The sequence below is a fragment of the Lasioglossum baleicum genome, chromosome 10, assembly GCF_051020765.1.
Source record: "Lasioglossum baleicum chromosome 10, iyLasBale1, whole genome shotgun sequence".
Classification (NCBI taxonomy): Eukaryota; Metazoa; Arthropoda; class Insecta; order Hymenoptera; family Halictidae; genus Lasioglossum; species Lasioglossum baleicum.
Genome location: NC_134938.1, coordinates 3,047,060 through 3,065,456, shown reverse-complemented (window position 1 = coordinate 3,065,456; position 18,397 = coordinate 3,047,060). Strand labels below are relative to the sequence as shown.

General features: G+C 41.7%; 2 protein-coding genes across 8 annotated transcripts in view; one reads left to right on the top strand and one right to left on the bottom strand.

Moving 5' to 3' along the window:
• The window catches only part of Tsl (membrane-attack complex domain containing protein torso-like), a 27,445-nt gene extending 11,421 nt beyond the window's left edge, over positions 1-16,024 (top strand). For 2 of the 5 annotated variants that reach the window (XM_076432415.1, XM_076432414.1), the window contains exons 2-3: positions 11,588-12,257; positions 13,866-16,024. In XM_076432415.1, the coding sequence (XP_076288530.1) occupies positions 11,616-12,257; positions 13,866-14,261 (1,038 nt within the window). In that variant the 5' untranslated portion in view covers positions 11,588-11,615 and the 3' untranslated portion in view covers positions 14,262-16,024. The other 3 variants (XM_076432413.1, XM_076432412.1, XM_076432416.1) reach the window with 3 other exon arrangements.
• On the bottom strand, positions 14,516-18,397 carry LOC143212997 (tetratricopeptide repeat protein 5). 3 transcript variants are annotated; one of them, XM_076432409.1, is made up of 8 exons: positions 17,900-18,375; positions 17,444-17,794; positions 17,129-17,371; positions 16,637-16,690; positions 16,377-16,562; positions 16,063-16,235; positions 15,830-15,974; positions 14,516-15,767 (listed from the first exon to the last, which is right to left on the bottom strand). In XM_076432409.1, the coding sequence occupies exons 1-8, from the start codon at positions 17,981-17,983 to the stop codon at positions 15,648-15,650; spliced, it is 1,356 nt and encodes a 451-aa protein (XP_076288524.1). In that variant the 5' UTR covers positions 17,984-18,375; the 3' UTR covers positions 14,516-15,647. The 3 variants fall into 3 exon arrangements, with proteins under 3 accessions (XP_076288524.1, XP_076288525.1, XP_076288523.1); XM_076432410.1 differs by having other exon boundaries at positions 14,516-15,974; positions 17,555-17,794; positions 17,900-18,397; XM_076432408.1 differs by having other exon boundaries at positions 14,516-15,974; positions 17,900-18,386.

The window sequence follows — 18,397 nt, the reverse complement described above, 5'->3', positions numbered from 1 at the left end:
CCCATTGAATAATTATTTCACTTGCAATTTTCAAAACCACTCACGAAATTCCTAAAATAGCCGGACGATGTTTATTCGGGAATCGACCTTGAGGCCATGTTAATACACCAGAAAACAAGGATAAGACCGTTGTCGTACGCGAATAAATTGACTAGCACAAAAATTTCGTAACGCACAGAGGCGATCTTGCACGGTCTGCGAATATTTATCGGAATCCACTGTCAACGACATGCCACGCATTCGTTTGCCAGAGATATTACCACCGCTATGATAATGCCGATCACGTTGCTGACTGATCTTGATACATGAATGACGTCTGGCGGTTTCGCGTATAAAGTGTCTAAAAATACACTTCGTATATGTTTCAATCAATAGACTGCGGATCTGTATGTAAAATAACAATTGTCTACCTCCATTGCAGGAATTTCTTTCCTTTTCCAACATACAGATGTTTTATAATAAATTTTATGATTTCGGCGTAGGGTTCGATCATTTATATTATTATATTATATTTATAAATGATCGAACCCTGCGTCGAAATCATAAAATTTATTATATATTCATTTTTCGATCGAGAAGAATTCACCTTTATACACATGTGTTTTGTCACGATTCTTCATTGTTATAATTGCACTGCGGATTTCGTGCATTTACGACAAAAATGGGTAACAAAGGGATCGAAAAAGAAGTGCAGCGGCACATGCTAGCCCGTAGTTAACGAAGTCATCAGTGTTGTTTAGACGGGCACGAGTTAGTGCAACAAGTGTGCAGTCGCAACAAGTGCGGCCGTGATTGGTAATGGCAACACTGGGAGCTCGTGTTATCTTCTGGTGTCTTGCAACAAGCATTCAGTCAGTGACCCATAACAGTTAGAGTCGCGAGGGGAACGGAGCCTTTAGGATGCGGAGGGGAATGTTGATTAACGGAAGTGAAATAAACTTGTGTGATCCGGTAGGGTAAGTGCCATCCCGATTTCTTGACCCTCGGAGCTTGTCGGACGTAATTCGTGTACGGACGGCCGGTGCGAAGCTTCGCCCGCTGATAATGACGATGCGAAATGTACATATTACGCTCCGTTAATATTTTATCCGGACCGCACACGCGAGAATGGAATGAAAATGCGAGAAGCCCCTCCACACCGATAGACATGATAAATGATATAAGATCAGTCACAGTTAAGGGTGACAGAGCTGATAGATTTTTGAAGAAACCAGAGTAATTGTAAATTAAATGATACCAAACACGATATAGTTACAATTATAATTACACGTGTAACAAGCGATTAATGTTTAGATCTTGACACTTACGGTGGAGATACACGAATTCTTAAGTCCGCTTGTTACACAAGTAATTATGGTCGTAATTGTGTCGTGTTTAGTATCATTTGATTTAAGGAGATGGAGACGAATGCGATGGTAAAAGTTCTATTAAAAAAATAAACAATTAGGAAAGTTCGAGCGTGGTTTATTGCTTGACTAGTTCCAAGGGGGTTCTCTTCAGTGGTGGAGATAAGATTTGAACAGTTATAGTAGAGATCTTTCCAACAGTGACGGAGAGAGTACCGTATGACAGTTTCTAAATCCTGGATGAATCTCCTATCGATACAGAGGGGTCAGAAAAGTGGCAGATAGAACGGTATAATAAATGATCGCCACAATTATTGCGCTCGTGAATCACGGTGCACGTGCACTTTAACGACGTCGCTGCTATTCGCCGGCATGCCGGCTACGACACAGTTCTCTGTGTATATTCCTAAAATGGTTTAAGCAGAGGAGACGTAAAAAGCCAAGGACAGGTTGCAGCGGCTGTGTCTGATTTTATAGCTTCAGTTTGAATAAAAGAACTCTCGCTCCGCTTGGGCAAATGGAGCAGTCTGGTGCTGCGATACTGCACGGTGTATGTACCTTTTCACGATCGCGTATTCAGTATTCTGAACCGTTAGTCTCACAGTGGAGTAATTGCCTTGAAACATTGGCCAAAATACGATTTTTCAAATCTTGCGTGAGATGAAGAATTTTCGTTGTTTGTGCTATATTGGAATATATGAACATCAGTCTATCAATTTTTTAATGTTTTAAATGCCACCACGTATTTTTTATTGCATATCGTCGCAGCTGACGTCAAGACGAATCCAACGACCCACTACATCATGCATGCAAGTCTGAAAATAATGCTGAAGTAGGTTTTCGGGGTAAACACTCCACTGTGAGCCGGTTCGAGAATTTTTTTATTCGTTCCGTTTGCGTTTTCGACAATCTAACTCCAATCTATATTCTCCGCCTTATGAGTCTGCTTCATACTAATGGCTAGACTACGGATCATCATGCAGATTCTACATAACTCAAGCTGAAAGAATTTTCTAAAGACATGCGGATCTAAGAGAGTATTACTTCATGCATCAACGAAAGATAGGATTAATTACTGTCATAGATTTATACTCGGCGACTTTGACGGAGCGTAAGAAGTCTTCAGTACGTTTCAAGGATAGACAAAGGCTAATGCGTCGACCTAATAGAAAATCCTGCAAAAACTTTGTTATATAATAAAACTCATTATCGTCTCCGAAGGACAAATAAAAGGTAAATCTCTCTTCATAACTCCTATAGCGGTTTCCACAGTCCAAGATACACGGACCAGTGTAGCTTCAGCGTGCAGGTTCTGCCAACGATAGAACATGCAAAGAATTTTCATCCAGCTTGAAGGTCGAACAAGAGCTGCATCCTTGTATTAGGTGGTTCAGAATGTTCAGCGAATGTTTCGTTGAAAAAATTTGTTCATGTTGCCTGATTGTTTTAATCGGTTGCGGATAGTAAGGTCTTTCTTCCAGAAAATAAACAATCCGTCTGTTCTCAAATGGGAGACTGTGTTTCTCATCATACCACATGGTAAGATTCTTGCATTGATAAGAATTACATGAAAAAAAGTCAAAATGGCACTTTTTAAAAGTGTTTTATTTGAAACCGATTGACGCAGTAAAGAACGGCACTCGAAAGGGTTTAAACAGCGCCATTTTTTCCATTCTTTCTGCGGCGAGTCTATTTTGACATCCACGAGAAGTTCCACGCGTTGGAACGTGCGGCCACTAAGAACGCAGCAAGAAATCTTGATCGGGAACGAAGGACAAACGAAATTCTAATGGATCGCGCATCGACGATGCGCGCCGCAAAAATTGGTGAACGTACGAGGCGTGTTTAAATGGTATTCGCGAGCGTTTTGTACGTCCGTCACGTTGCCCATGTAAACGAGACCGTTTAGCGGCCATTGAGCGACAAACGTGGCTGATAATAATCGGGGATCTCCTTCGCCGAGTAGGCTCGTTTCGTTCGAAAGGCCGAAGTGCACGTGCAGAGAGTCAACGCACCGATGAATAATAGCGACACTCTCTGTCTGCTGCACGTGAGCGCTTATAAATTTCAGGCACTTAGCAGCCCCAATTACACAGCGACAACATTCGCCGGGGAGTTTCCGAGCAAAGAATCACGGTTGAACTGCGAACCGTATTCGCGAATTGCGTGTCTCCCTTTCTAAACCCGTCATCCGCTTGCAATGCGTGGAATGGTGCGAACACGTCATTTTAATCTGCACCCGCGGAACAATGAAACTGATGTCGCCGACGACCGCCGTCGTCTTAAGTGAAAGACGTTAACCCCTTGCCTTAACATTTCTTTCGCAATTCCGCTCACCGGAGCTGGCTCCGCGTCGATAATTCGCTGGCAGCACGACGAACTCCACTTAAAATAGAGCTGGCCGAGGCTTGAGACCGCGTTGGAAATTGTAATTGTTTAACAGTGGCTCACCACCGATCGAAATGACCGATTCCAGACTTTTCATTTTACAATTAAAGGGGTGTCCGAAAGACGGGTGTCAGGTTTTTAAATTGTATAGGAGCGCAATTAGGGGAACGTATTTGCTTTAACATCTGATAAAACAAACCGTGAAATATGTCTTTCCGTTTTCAGTGCTTTCCAATGGAAGAAGGGCCTATAAAAATGGAGCACGATTCCCTAGAACCAAGTTCAGCCTATAACTACCCTTGTGCTAAGGGTACCGGCTTGAAACTTGTCCCTGAAGAAAGGTCAATTTGATTCGGGGGCACATTTGATCCTCTCAGCCGACCTTTATCAAATTCAAAGAACATTCAAGCAGAATGTTCATGAATGTTCTCGCAATATTTTGTTAAGCAGTTTAGTAAATAATATATTGCGATCGCCAAGGGTTTCTAGATACTTTCGCGAGTCATTGGAAGCGTTTCGAGGTAGACGAACGGATCGAGTAGAAAAACAGAATGATTAAGACAACGGGATACTGCGAGGCGGCCGAGAATGATTCGGATTAATCGAATGATAGAAATGATTTCCTCAGGCATCGTGTTCCATCGCGGCACTTCCTGTGCCTAATCTGACGCGCAAGACCCCTTTCCAAGTCCACCCAACCACACGACGCTACTTAAATCATTCTTCCCCATTGACTTCTGCGTCACGTAGACCTCGCTCCTTGTACACCAGCGACAACTGAATCGCACTGTCCGCCGCGTAACTCGTTTGTTCTTTCAATGGAGATTTTTCATGACGCGGCTGTCCGTCGCGTTATTATCGGTCGCACACGGAAACCCATCGTGCGCGCGGTCTTTCATTGCCGAGGATATCTCTTGCGGATCTCTTCGAACATCCTTCAACCCCGACGCATCGTTACTTCAACAAGGTACCGTTACCATTTCCCGATTCGAACCATTTTCTACGGAATCTGTTGTGGTTAGGCACTCTATGCGATTCGAGACATCTACTAGATTTCTTTCCGGAAACGTTCAAGATAGTTGTACAGCGTTTTTATACCGGGTGGGCTAAAATTCGTGACACAAAGCGACGCACAGTGCGTCAATTTTGTCGTGGGGGACAATAATCACATTTTGAGTTTTAATGACGTATTCATACACATTTTAATATAAATGATTAAGAAATTTAAGTGTTCAGGGTTAACACATTATTTACCGGCGATTACTCAATGATTTTTTAAAAGTCTATGGTCCATGACTAAGGGTTTTGAACCAACAAATCACCCATCTAAACGAAGATTTTTAAACTTCCTTTTAGTACAGGACAATTATTGAAAAGCCTACTAGGCTTCCCGTAGATGACGTCGTTCATTCATAAGAAAAGTGACACAAGTGAAAAAGGGAAATTTCAGAAGAGAGTCCCATTTGAAAATTACCGAAAATTGTCAATTTTTTGATCGTATATCACCAACTTAGAAATGTAGAAATTTTATGAAGTACACACCACAATTTATATATGTATTCATTATTATACCTCTTTTAGAAATATATTTTGAGTTGTGTCACTTTTTTATGAATGAACGAAGTGTTAACAAGCCAATTAACCAACTCAATGTGTCCCTCGTGTGTCAAATAGACAGAATGGTAAATTGAAATGAAGTTCAAGCGAAATGAAACGATGAATGAAAAACTTCGCTAATGATTTTATTAAGAATGAAGTGTTTACTGTTCGAAATCGACCGGACACGAATGGCTATCCGTTACAGTTTGCAGTAAAGCAATGGAAATCTTTCCTTCGTTCGACGACTACGTACGACCGAAGCAAGGAGTCCTCATTTTCTCCTCCTTGGCGTGGAGCGTACCTGTTTATCTTACAGCAGGGTCACCTTATTGGGCCACGCGTTTCATGCATAACACGTGTTGCATAACAGTTCGCGTATCATGTGCCGCGCCATCAGCAAAGTGTAGAGCAACAACGCGTCTGTTTGTAATCATTATAACATTAAATTTTACGGGACTTTCTAATTTCCCGTCAAACGAAAGCGTCAAGAGCCGCGCTCGGTGAATTCCAAGGAAAACCGAACCCCAGCTCCGGAGGCAATAATCTTTCCGCAATTAAGACCAATTAGGCTCGATCACGAAATTTCACTTTCGACGGACCGTTCTTGTAACCTTGAGGAGAATGTCCGTACACTCTGTACATTTGGGGGGAGAGGGTGGGGAGCAACAACAATGCGTACGTTCTACGATCTCCACCTGTTCGTACGCCCGTGAACTTCTAATCAAGGCGACATGCCACTTTCCTGCACTTTACGGAGAATGGCGAAAGTCGAACCCGTTCCACTTCCGCTTCACCAAATCGGAAGCTCCGGACAGGCGGACGTTTGACGAGCATTTCATCAGTCGATGGAACGCGTTTGAAATTATTAGTAGCCTTGCGAATTCGTTGGGTTGCATTCTGAACCATTATGACCCCATCTTTGCATTATATCGAGAAATGAGAAGGCGCGTCCCAGACCCTTGCGATCTCGGAAAAACGTGGCTGAGGGAGATCTTTCTCGAAGACAGAAAGAATAGATCAATTTGTGGATATATAAAATTAACTATACCATTACAATATTCATTTTAAACTCGGCGTTCCTTGTGAAATAACGTGACAAAGTGTTGGGAACGGTAGCTGTTCCGTTTCTCACACAGCGAGCGCTTTTACTCTCAAACGTGCCGTGGCAATAGAATTAAAGAGAAACTTTGTTTCGTTCAACGAAGCGGGGTTGAAATATTGAATAGATAACATTATCCTTCTCCGAACTATTACCATAATAGATCGGGTAACAACGGGACCGTAATATTTTATGGTGGCGCTCGTTAATTACTCGAGTAATTCCGGGTTTATCTTGACACGACAGTTGCTGGCGTTAACTATTAGCCGCGACATCGGGTTTCTTATCGCTGCTACTAGTGTTACGCATTAGAACGGTCACGAATAAAATCGCCACGAAAGCGCGGAGGTTCCACACGACGAACCTAACCCTTTGCCGCAACCTTATGAATATGTAATGGCTACTTTCGTTTGCACCACGGCGACCGAGAATCTGTGTATGTGGAACGATCTTCCTCTCGAGATAAATCGATAAAAAGCTTCCCGTTATGTAAGTTCGCTGACACGAGTTGTTTTATCAACAGACAACGCATGAAGCGTGATCTATTCGAATCGGAGCCAACCGCATTACATATTATCATCGTCGAAACGTTGAAACGGCCTGCAGGCGACATGATTCAGAGACTTTCCCGAAACAATTCCGGGATGCATTGCCGGAAACTGAAATATATACAGTTGCTCACAAAATTGAGCGGAGAATTGATTAAAAACTATAGTTTATTAGCAAAACTTCACAACGACTGCACAGAGAGAACAGAAGTAAATATTTCTACACTAAAATTAATGGTAAAGTTGTTTCGTGGCGGTAGATCCTCTCGAGAGAAATTGGAAAAATAAATAAATAAACTAAAATCTAATAAGCTTTCCCTGAAATTCCGAGACAGTTTGATATTCAATCGAGATTCTGGACAGCAACTTCAATTCCGGGACAGTCCCGACCAATCTGAGAGGGTTGGCAACCCTAAAAACAGATAGGACAAAATTGCTTCGAGTCGCAGCGTGTACAAATGCTCAAACTTGTCGCACGACAGATTTTTAGTATGCTCCACCATCGTGCAATACGACCGTGTACTACAAGTTGTACAACAGCACCACAAACGTTGCAACCGTCGTTCGAAGGGTCGTTGCAACTTCTGTCGTACAATTAGTTGTACAATAAATCGTATCGCCTGTAGGCCGTTCCGAAGATGCAATCGTCACGCGGCGTTGGTGCGTCTGGGAAACCACGAGATAGCTTAGCTTCTTCGAGATATTTCGAAATTCCATGACATCGGGTGAATTATCGACTAGCCGAAGTTAGAAGCAACAGCCATTGAGCGAAGAAAACATTCGCTTCGTAGAATGTGAAAGTTCGCGTAACTTCGGGTACTGACCGATGCACCGACTGCAGACGATTTTTGACCTGGCTGAAAGCGCCTGGTCCGAAAGCAGCGAAAGCAGATGCGAGAATATGGGTCAAGGACGGTGTGACGTCACATATTTACGCGTTCCGATCAACGATTCCTCGTTGATACAGTCAATTAAAATTTTTGATGGTATATGTCGTAATCGTGCGACGCCGGTTACGGCTAGTGTCATCATTCGATTACGCGAACGGTGGACAGACTGATCGAACCCATCGAAATTATTGGGATCAAAAGCCTGTGGACAACCGGGGACCAAAGTGGTGCACGACGGAAGACTTTAATTTCACTTTCACTCCGATTATACTTCGTTCCTTCAGTGTTGGAAGGCGCTGCGTTTATACCGTCGCGACACGCGTCGATTGCAATTAAAGTCAGCAGTTGTAAGTTCAGTTGCGTATGAAGATAGCGAATTTCGCAGACAGATTTATCGGTTTGGAGGGAAAGTTCTGTCGTATTTTAAAGAAAACATTTTAATCAATTTATAAAAATATCTGTTTAATATTGTTCAATGATGTAACTTCCATTATTTGTGACAACTCGGTGCCATCTTTCAGATAACCTGTCAATTGCTTATTTAAAATACGACATAACTTTCTCCCACCTTCGAAAGTTTTCGCACCAATAATTATTCATTAATACTGATAATGGTACTGATAGGCATGATCTACATACTCTAACAAAGCTACACATGGAAGTGTAGTCGAATCATACGATGTTATAACATGTTAGGTATAATGACGATGGTATAACATGTGCGTATCTTCGATTTTCTTTAAAGAAGTATTTGATCAAATAAAAAGTAAAATGAGAAATTGTTCTAACTAACGAAGTAATCTACAGAAAAATGATTTGCCTGTTGAACTAAAATGGCACGTGATTATTTCATATAACATCTAGCCAAATAAGATAGCTTATCTTAACTATTATTTTTCTCATTTCTCTATTCGGATAATGCTCAAGTCTGGTTAAGCAAGCTTTGAACCATCTGACCTCGATTACCAGTAAACCGCAATCTTCTAAACAAAACTAAAGGCCACAGAGTAAACTTTGCACTTGGCTATAAGTTGCGTATCGAAGATATTCCAAGCTAACAGCCACTTTACATCCAAGGAAATACCGGAGTTTGTAAATGAAACTGTCAATCGAACCGTGTACATGCAATATCCAGAGAAAATTAACGTTCGAGGAAGCCTCGCTTCGCAAGAGTCAAGTGTCTTATACAAATTGGTAGATGTGTCGCGGTGAAAGGTCTAATTTTCTAGGTGACATTCCACGACGTTCGTTGCCGTAACGGATCTAGAGGTGTAGGTGCAACGAATTCGTTTACCGTATGTTCATCTGGCGACATTGGTTCGTTCATTGGACAGCTCGCGTGTAGTAGTTTTCTGTGATTGATGCAGACAATTTTTATTTTGCGTATTCCGTAATGTATTTAGGAGCCATTCGACACTGTATTAACACTTTACCTACCGGAAGCCTATTAATAGGATTTTCGATAGTTGTGCTGTACCAAAAGAAAGCATATTTTATATTGCAATCTTAAATGAAACTATTAGATGATGTTATTAAGGGTGACTTGTTAGTTCATAATGAAAATTACTGTTGCTATTGAATGTTCCATTAAAAAGTGTTTAGCCATGTACCATAGATTCTTCAAAATTATGTAATAATCACCGGTAATAATGTGTTAATTTATTTAGCAGTCGTTCTTTATGTAATTATATCATTCAATGGGGTGTCCCTAATCCTTCATGGAGTCATCATATAGCTCGGACACGATCAGATTACCATTTATTTTGAAGTTTACAAAACTCTTTGACTCTTTTATGAGCGCGGAATTATGAACCTACCAGAAGGATGGTTAAAGATCAAGAAACTTGGCTTTCATTCCACTTTAAAACACCGAGGTTACCTTCTTGCCAGCCCAATAATTTCAACAGACAGCTTAAGTGTTCATTGAACAGGTGACTCCACTACAATTCGTTTCTCGACTCAAGACTGACAAGGCGTGTTTCATTTTGTGACGGTCCAGATCCGTTTCGTTCACTTCCGTTTCATTATTCCCCCGAGGATACGGTTCCGTAAGAACAATCGCGTTTTACCATATCCACCGAGTCTACGGAGCGGTTCCCTATTCAGTTTCCTTCCTGTTGTCAGACTCTCGTTCCTATTCTTTTGTATCCCGGAGTCGGGAGTTGGCATCGGTCGTTAAATCGGTAAGAGTCTCGCGAGACCCGGGAAAGGGGCAAAAAGTTACCTGCCGATATTCGGATCACGGACTCCAGCGCGAGAGGGGCTCCACCCAATGATTACCAACAGCCAACGAAACCGCGGACCGAGGCAACCGCGTAATTGTCAGCGGTCCCCGAGACAGTGGAGCCATGTTCAACAAGTAATGAGCGGCGTGCCTGGAGCGCGCGGCGCAACGAGGCAAAACAATTGCGTTACCAGGACGATTGCCAGGTTGGAAGAAGTCCAAGGGCCCTGGGGCAACCTTCGTACGTCTGTGCGGCACACGCATGAATGGCGTCGTTCAACGGCGGTATCCGCTCCAGGGCCTTGATCTTGGAACAGTGGATCGCGGAGGATTGAAATAGCTCACCTTCGGCTATTCTAATGGGATATTAATGGATTCAGGGGAGAAAAAAGGTTCCGATTTGCATCGCATGACTTGCGCGGAAGGCGACACGGAAATAGGCGAAGTCGTTTGCGCTTTTGGACACGCGTCTCAATGAACACCGCGACCGGATGGACACAGTCCACTTGGAGCAATACCGTTAACACTGGCTGGCACATAAATCGCAGTCGGCGTGCATAGCAATCAATCGCGTCACCCGGACGTTTATCAAGATGTACAGAGTTGCCTGCACGCGATCGAACGTGCCGGACAACTACCTTGAAGGAGGGTCGAGCAGCTCTCGTAGCTATTGCCGGTCGCTCGGAATTTCGGCCCAGACTCCATCTTATTCTGTATTAATCCTTTCTCCGAAGGGTTATCACGGGAAACGCTGATAGACCAAGGTGTTCGTCCGGCGATCAGGTGGGGATGAAGGTCGCGCACGCTGCCTCGTGCGAATGCCTCGAGAACGTACACCTAGACCTACAAAACGAGATTACTCGGGGCTATCTACCGGCATGCAGCCGGTTGCATCGCGTATGCACGCGTGCACTCGCCCATACGTCGACAGACACCGTGAACCGGGAGCGGAGAACGCATCTCCCGCTGCAGTCTGAAAGCACAACGTATCTTCGTTCATCCGGTATCGCGGAAGGTACATCTCGTCAGGATAGGTGCGCGGTAGTTCAGTAATCGTTTTATATCTGATCGGCGGAGCGCGAGTGTCGTTATCGGAACGGTGAACGTGTGTAATGGATGATCAGGATCCTGAGAAGAGTGTTGTGCATTTTATCTTCAGTACTGGTTCCTTACAGTATTAATTAGCGTTATGCTTCATACACTGGGTGTCCAGGTTGAAGTACACAATTATTTATCCGTGCGCTCTTCAGAAATGGCTGCAAGAGAGATCCTAGGATAATGTTCCACAGCAGAAGCTTTTCTTTAGACAATGATTATGTTAGATTTACCATGTAGATGACCCTGTAGAATCATTAGCTTTTTGTTACACCCTGTACGGTGCGTTGCCGCCGAGATTCGCGAGACCGTCGGTGATCAACGGGTCTGGATCACGGTGAAGAGATTGCTCGAAGACATCCTATACCAGTTTGAAAGCAAGCTTTTTCTCGTTCCAGGTGGTACCGCCACAGGCAGCCGCGAGAGATGTGGTCACGAGCGCGATTCCTGGTCCTGGCGTGGATGCTCGCGTTGCTGGTGGGAACGCGGGTCAGCGACGGGTCGCAGGGGCCGCGTCTCGGCGGCGCCGTAAACATCTTCAGCCGATACGGCTACCTCAGCATTAGCATGAGAGTGTTGCCCAGAAACGACACCGACACCTGGATATTCCGGGAGCCGACCCTGGACGTTTTCACGAACCCGGTCCCGGCGACGCCGCCGAACAGACAACGCCAACAGACGGCGTTCTTCGACGGCGACTTCCACATGGAGTTCTGCGACAACATCCGGCAGCTTCTGCAGGCCTACTTCCGAGACTTCACGTTCGAGAATCTGGAGAGACCGTGGCGGGCGTTCACCGGCAGCTGGTCGAAAACTGCCATCGCCCGGCACCTGGGCATCAACGCCTCCTTCATCTCCGGCGAATATTGTTACGTGCTGGTGCGCGTCGCCAGGTTCCGGGAGAACCAGAAGCTGGCTGGCACCGCGGAATCGATGATCCTCGACGAGGCCGTTTTCAGGGAAACGAAGAACGTCACGGTCGGCGATACCGCGAGCGTCGTTCGATTCATCAAGAACTTCGGCTCGCACTATATCGCCTCCTATGTCACCGGGAATTCCTTGTACCAGGTGAGGATTGTTAAATAATCATAATTTGGCGCGATCAAGTCGTTCATGAAAGAGCTTCCAACTGTGGAAGAGCAAAAACTTACAGGAAAATTCGTGCAGTGTCCATCGACGGATATTTTAACTAACTAGGAAAGGTCATAGTGGTGGCGTCGTTGATTTTAATGAAACTTTTCTGGTGAATTTTAGAGCAAAAATGAGCAGACAATACTCATTATTTGTAAAGAGAATTAACTTTTAACTTGATGATATCCAGAAAATATCTTGATATACTCAGCGCCCGCTCTAGCGGTTACGTCGCCCCGTACAAAAATACAAATTGCCGCCCCTTAAGAATATATATATATATATATATATATATATATATATATTTTTTAAATAAAGGGACATATTTTTTATCTTCAATAAAAATCGAATCATTTTATTTAAATTTTAATAAAAGCAAATTTTCTATTAATTGGGTATTTAACACATCAATATTTTTCTCACAGTTACAGCCAAAATGGCGTCCCCAAATTTTCGCGCCCCGGACAAATGTCCGGGTTACCCTCCCCCCCTAGAGCGGGCCCTGGATATACTTCATTTTTTAATCGTATCTTAACTTTTCCGGGCTTTATCTGATTTCAGTATTCTTGGTCCTGCTTCTTTTTGCTCTCGATTCACCAGAGAAAGTTTAATTAGAATCGACGACCCACCGCTGTGACCTCTCCTTGTTAGTTCAGTAACTGGATAAGAATTTTGCCAAAAATTGAATCGTCATAACTCTTGTACAGAAACTAAAGAAATGGAGATTATTTGTTATTATAAAAATGTAGCCGAAATTGACCTCGCAAACAAACTGTCCTTTGTTTTGTAAATGCTATATACGCGAACAATAGTCACGAGCTGTTTTTCCTATAAGTGAACACCTTAACGTGATTGCACAAGATTGCTCAACATGATTTAGAGGGAACGAGAATTGTGTGATACGAAATGTTTATCTTCCATCGCTAAAAGATTCTGATAGATGTTGCGCTCGGATACTGTTCGGTTTATAGCGTCTGCAATACTTTGCATCATCGTACTCGAGGCGATGAGGGTTACATAAGTTGCCTAATTGAAATTCACGACGGTGTAACTTGAGAGCCCGATATTTTGTTAATTATATACGTCCTTGTCAGCCGGGTACGGATACTGTGTGGAAAAGTTGGATTTTATGATAATTCTCTTCCATTCGACACGGATCTTCTTTCAAAGCCTACGTAGTCAATCTTGCGCGTAATGATTCTACATCCTTAAACGTCTTATGAAAGAGAAGAGATTGATAGGTACTTGATATTTATTGCTTCAGCATATCCTCGCTTCAAGAATGTTCGCAACAATACATATTTGTAACTATCCGGCGATTGTAAAAACTCGTACTCGATTTGAATTTGCTTTATCAAAATAACAAGATTAAATTTATTTGAAGTTCGTGATCGTTTGCCACAAAAGCATCTTTATAATTTCAATAATTGTGAAATCAAAAATCTGGAACCGGTGGCGGTAGGTTTAGTGTTGATCAATTATACAGTGACGGTACTAAGCGCGATAGTAATTGCAGCCAACTAACAAGTACAATTTTTGTTTTAGGTATTCGTGTACACGCCTCAAGCGTATCTGCGCATAAAGGAACGTTTGAAGACCCGTGGAGTAGCGAACCTGTCGAATCTCGAGTTAAGCAATTACTTCTCGCCGTGGTACGCCGAGCACATCGGCACGATCCAAGCGGCGAGCGGAAACCGCACCGTTGAAGCATGGGCGGTGGAAAGGCTCCGTAATCAATATTATATATTCTCGCACGCCAGCTTACTGAAACTGCACGGGGACGCGATGCTGCTGAAGCAGCTCGACGAGCTCCTGGGCAATGAGGCACTGTTGCAGCTGCAGCTGCGAACACTCGCGCCGATCTTCAACGACACACAGCGGCGCGAATGGTTCCTCGAGGTGATCGACAATTACTTTAAGTTGTGGGAAGTGAACATGTGAGGTCACCCGCTGACCCGTTGAAAGAGACGCACAAACAGTCGGTGTCGGCTTCGTTTCCCTCGCGTGATCTGGTCCACGTGTTTGCACAATGGAGAGAAGGAAGCTCGAATTACTTCCAGCGAGGACCGATCATCTACAGCTCGAAGAGAATCTCAGCTCCGGATCGTCGTGAATCGAGATCCACTCTGAAAGTTCACTACCGTTCGCCGTCGAACGGATACTAGGATGTAGGAGAGAAACGGTCAACTGTCGTGTTGTTATAAATAAGTATTTATTATTATAATCGATAATAGAAAACATTTTTATACAAACGTTTTAAATATATCACAAGCATTTTTCGCAAAAGTGTCTTGACTGAGAAATAAGCGACGTCTTGTTTCTTGAATTATTGTTACGTTCTAGACACAGTAGTTGTATTGCTTTAATTCGGTTATCCTGGAGGGTAATTCGATTCACGAAGAAACAAGACTCGCGATCTTTTTCTCTTTCGTGTTGAGTTTGACTTATTCTTCTCGAGTTAGGTGATGTTTGGTCGACGAACCAATTCATGTGAAAGTAAACATACACGGAACGTGATCTGAGACTTACGAAGTCATGGACATTTCTAGTAGAATTAAAATAAATTAATAAAAATACTGAGTACGAGTAAAGAGAATGTTGCGTATTTTCCGTACATAGTCGAAATTGAACTTTATCGTAATGTTAGCTTGTTCGAAAATGAAATGTCATGCGTTAGCCTAAGTTTAATGTTTTCTCTCGTTTCCACTCGTACAACAAACTTACTTCAATAAAAGTAGTGAGAGCACAAAACGATTTTCATAAGAAGTTTTATACTAATAGCATTGAAATGGACGTTATTTCGAAATTGAAAAGTACACTGAAGTGTATGTAAAAGTCAGTATTTTTATATGTAATCCAACTGTACTTTGTATAAATTATAATGTAATCGACACTCGAAGGTGGGACCTAGGAACCTTACTTTAGCGGTTTTGATAAATTCTTATGCACAAAGTGACTTGCTACCAAAAACAGAATGGCGTCATTGTTCGTATGTTAACGTATCATAAACAAAACGTAATAATACTTACGCGACGTGAACTATCGTGTAGAAAACAAACCATGTAAAACGTCTGTAACAATTTAATTGTCTGCAACTTGAACGATATCCTCCCAAAGCAAACGGCCAACAATACAAGTAAATATACTCCAATCCTAGACAATAGGATGACTGTGGTAAGATGATCTAATTCTATGAATGCAATAATGCTCGAGTTCGGAATTAAAATATCGAAATATCGTAGTAGCCGTCGTCGTTCATTCGTATTCGAGTTACAGAAAAATCTGAGCGTTAACCGTGTCTCACTATCGCCTCTCGAAAGTTCGTGCTCAATCCGTCTTTTTGAAAGTATGAAATTTTGCAGAGGCTTGTTGCTCTCTACCTAGTTTTCTACCATTGACGACCAATATGACCGGTGTTTCAACTCGTATAGACTTGAAATCGAAGTCCTGGAAAAAGACACGTAATAAGTACTATAAATATCACAGCAATGTGTTCGCGTTACACCTACATTATTAAGGTACGAAAACTTCTGGTGGATAACGAAAGGTTCAGGTATAGCCACAGAATCTCCTACAGTAACTCCACGACCCTTAGCCAGATTGTATACCGTCACGGCTATACACGTTTTCTCCTCGTCGACGAGACAAAAAGCGCTGAAAGATTATGTATTTATTAAATAAGATAATAAATACTGTTTCTTACTTGTTATTTTTTTCTATAAACAGCACGGAATACACTTACAAAGGTACGCAATCTGTATCTTGTATCCAACACACTACTTTCCCGAATACTACTTTTTCCGGATTGACCCCAACGGCCAAATCTTTTAGCATTGTCAATTCTAGTTTCACAGTTTTCTGACCAGATGTGAACGACCCACCCTTGTATGGTCCCAAATGTTTAACATCCAATGCCTACAGTTAATCAGAAACCTATAAATATGTATATGTACCAAAGTCATACATTAAATGTACTAAATTTTTTATACGATCTTAAACAATGGAGAGTACAATGAAATCATGACACACGATATATGGAAAAAGAATTTTAAATACCCGTATCATTTGGTACAATCTCTTTGGTTTTACTTTTCCATTATTGTTCACTAAATTTTGCACATCTTTCAGATATTGTAACAATTCGTCTCTTTTAGTGCGTGGTGTGTCCCATATTGGATCTAGTAACATTGCCCTTTCGAATGATTTCAATGCTGCATAGTACTCTTCTTGATATTTTAAAGCCTAATACAATTATTTATTTGTATAAATAGAAATCTGAATCCAAGCGTTGCATTCGGAGACTGTAAAATACCCACCACTGCTTTATTATGAAATAAGTGAGAATTACTTCCAGCTACAATGTCCTTTTCCTGAAAGTAAATTTGTAACACAGTTAAATGATGTGATCGGAGAACTAAAGATGTATTATTATTAGACTGAGGATTTTATGCATTTATGACGAAAATGGACACGTACAATTTAAAGCAGTCGACGAATTAAGAAGATTTAAGGACATCAGTATATTAATTTCAATTTAATAAGACAATTAAAAGAAGAAATTAATTTCTATTTGGCTCCTGTGTCTTGAAATCAATGCAAACATTTTTTATTTTGCATAAAGATCCGCAGTCTAATTATTATGTACAGTGATTCCCATTAATATTCAGACGCCCTCAGAAGAACAATAACATTCTTAATATTGGAATTTACGATTCGAACTTTTTCGAGAAGTTGGAGTATATTCGTAAAAAAGTTATGTCTTTTTAAGAGTGTCCGAATATTAGTGGGAGTCACTGTATATAACTTACTGCTTGCAGGTAAGCCGAAATGCAGCAACGTAGTGTCGCAGGGTTTTGCGTTACTGTAAAAAAGGAAGACAAATAGGCATTCCCTAAAATTGCCCAGGAAGTACCATCCGCTGTGTCTAGACTAACCGCTTCTTTCGCGTACTCCATTCCCTGTTGTATATTTTGTATTCGTTGCTCGTTAGTAGAAACTGGTTCCTGTCTAAGGACCATAGATAGACTTCTTAAAGATACTTTATTTTTACCCTATAACAGAAAATATAATTACAACACATTCGCCTAAGAAATTAGTAAACAGAGAATGTATGAATGTATTACATGACGTAGAGCACCAACAAAACAATTCTTTGCTTGTTGAATGTCATCATTCTTCCAATAACATTCACCCAATTCATTCCATGCTTCTATTAAATTAGGTTCTAATTTTACTGCTTTAGTTAATAGCTCTTCTGCTTGAGGTACAAAACATTCCGTAACGTTTAAGGCCTTTCCCTTCAGATAGTAGTATCTCGCTCGTGATCCATCAATTTCATATCCTTTGCATTCATCGAACTTATTTAATGTGTCTTTCATTTCTTTCTCTATATCACCGTTTTTTTTAATTGCTTCCTCAATGGGACGATTTTCGAAATAATGGTCTCGAAAGAAATACAATGCATTCACTTTCTCCTATAACAATTTGAACAGACATCATAAGATAAATTAAATGAATGAGTTTTGATGAAACGATGAACTTGTTTTTGCGTAAATCTTGAAATAAATTCGTAAATGTACCGTGAGAGCAACAATAGGATCTTCTTTGACAACATTTGCGGATTGTGCCCCTGCGACCACTTTATCATCTATAATTGCGGACATTTCTTTATATACTTTTAGAAAATGCTTATCACAGATATTGCATTGTACGTCAAATATACATGAAGTATATAACGTTATACATAATTCTTCGATTACATGTGAGCCAATGTTAAAACAAAGCAACGTGATCTATCATTCGCGAACTGTCAAAACTCCAAAATGATCGACAAGGTTATGCGTTAGATTAATGCACCGCTAACGTAAGGCTCTATTTACAATACATTTATTTTCGAATCAAGCTTCAGAAATATACGTATACAAACTATGCAAGAGTCAATACAAACAAATAATGCGAGACTTGATTTATTAGTCTAATAAAAGAATAAATATAAAATATAATATCTTCCTGTGTGTGTGAGGAGCTGATCCAGGCTAAGATTTTTGTGGGGGCAGCACTGTACTGGAGGCAACTCA

Bases quoted from the DNA above. Each gene is read 5' to 3' on its own strand.
- LOC143212997 (XM_076432408.1), bottom strand. From the start codon at position 17,983: ATGTCCGCAATTATAGATGATAAAGTGGTCGCAGGGGCACAATCCGCA. The intron at 17,795-17,899 runs GTACATTTACGA...AAATTGTTATAG, and splicing joins ATCCTATTGTTGCTCTCACG to GAGAAAGTGAATGCATTGTA. The intron at 16,563-16,636 runs GTGGGTATTTTA...TAATTGTATTAG, and splicing joins TATTTCATAATAAAGCAGTG to GCTTTAAAATATCAAGAAGA.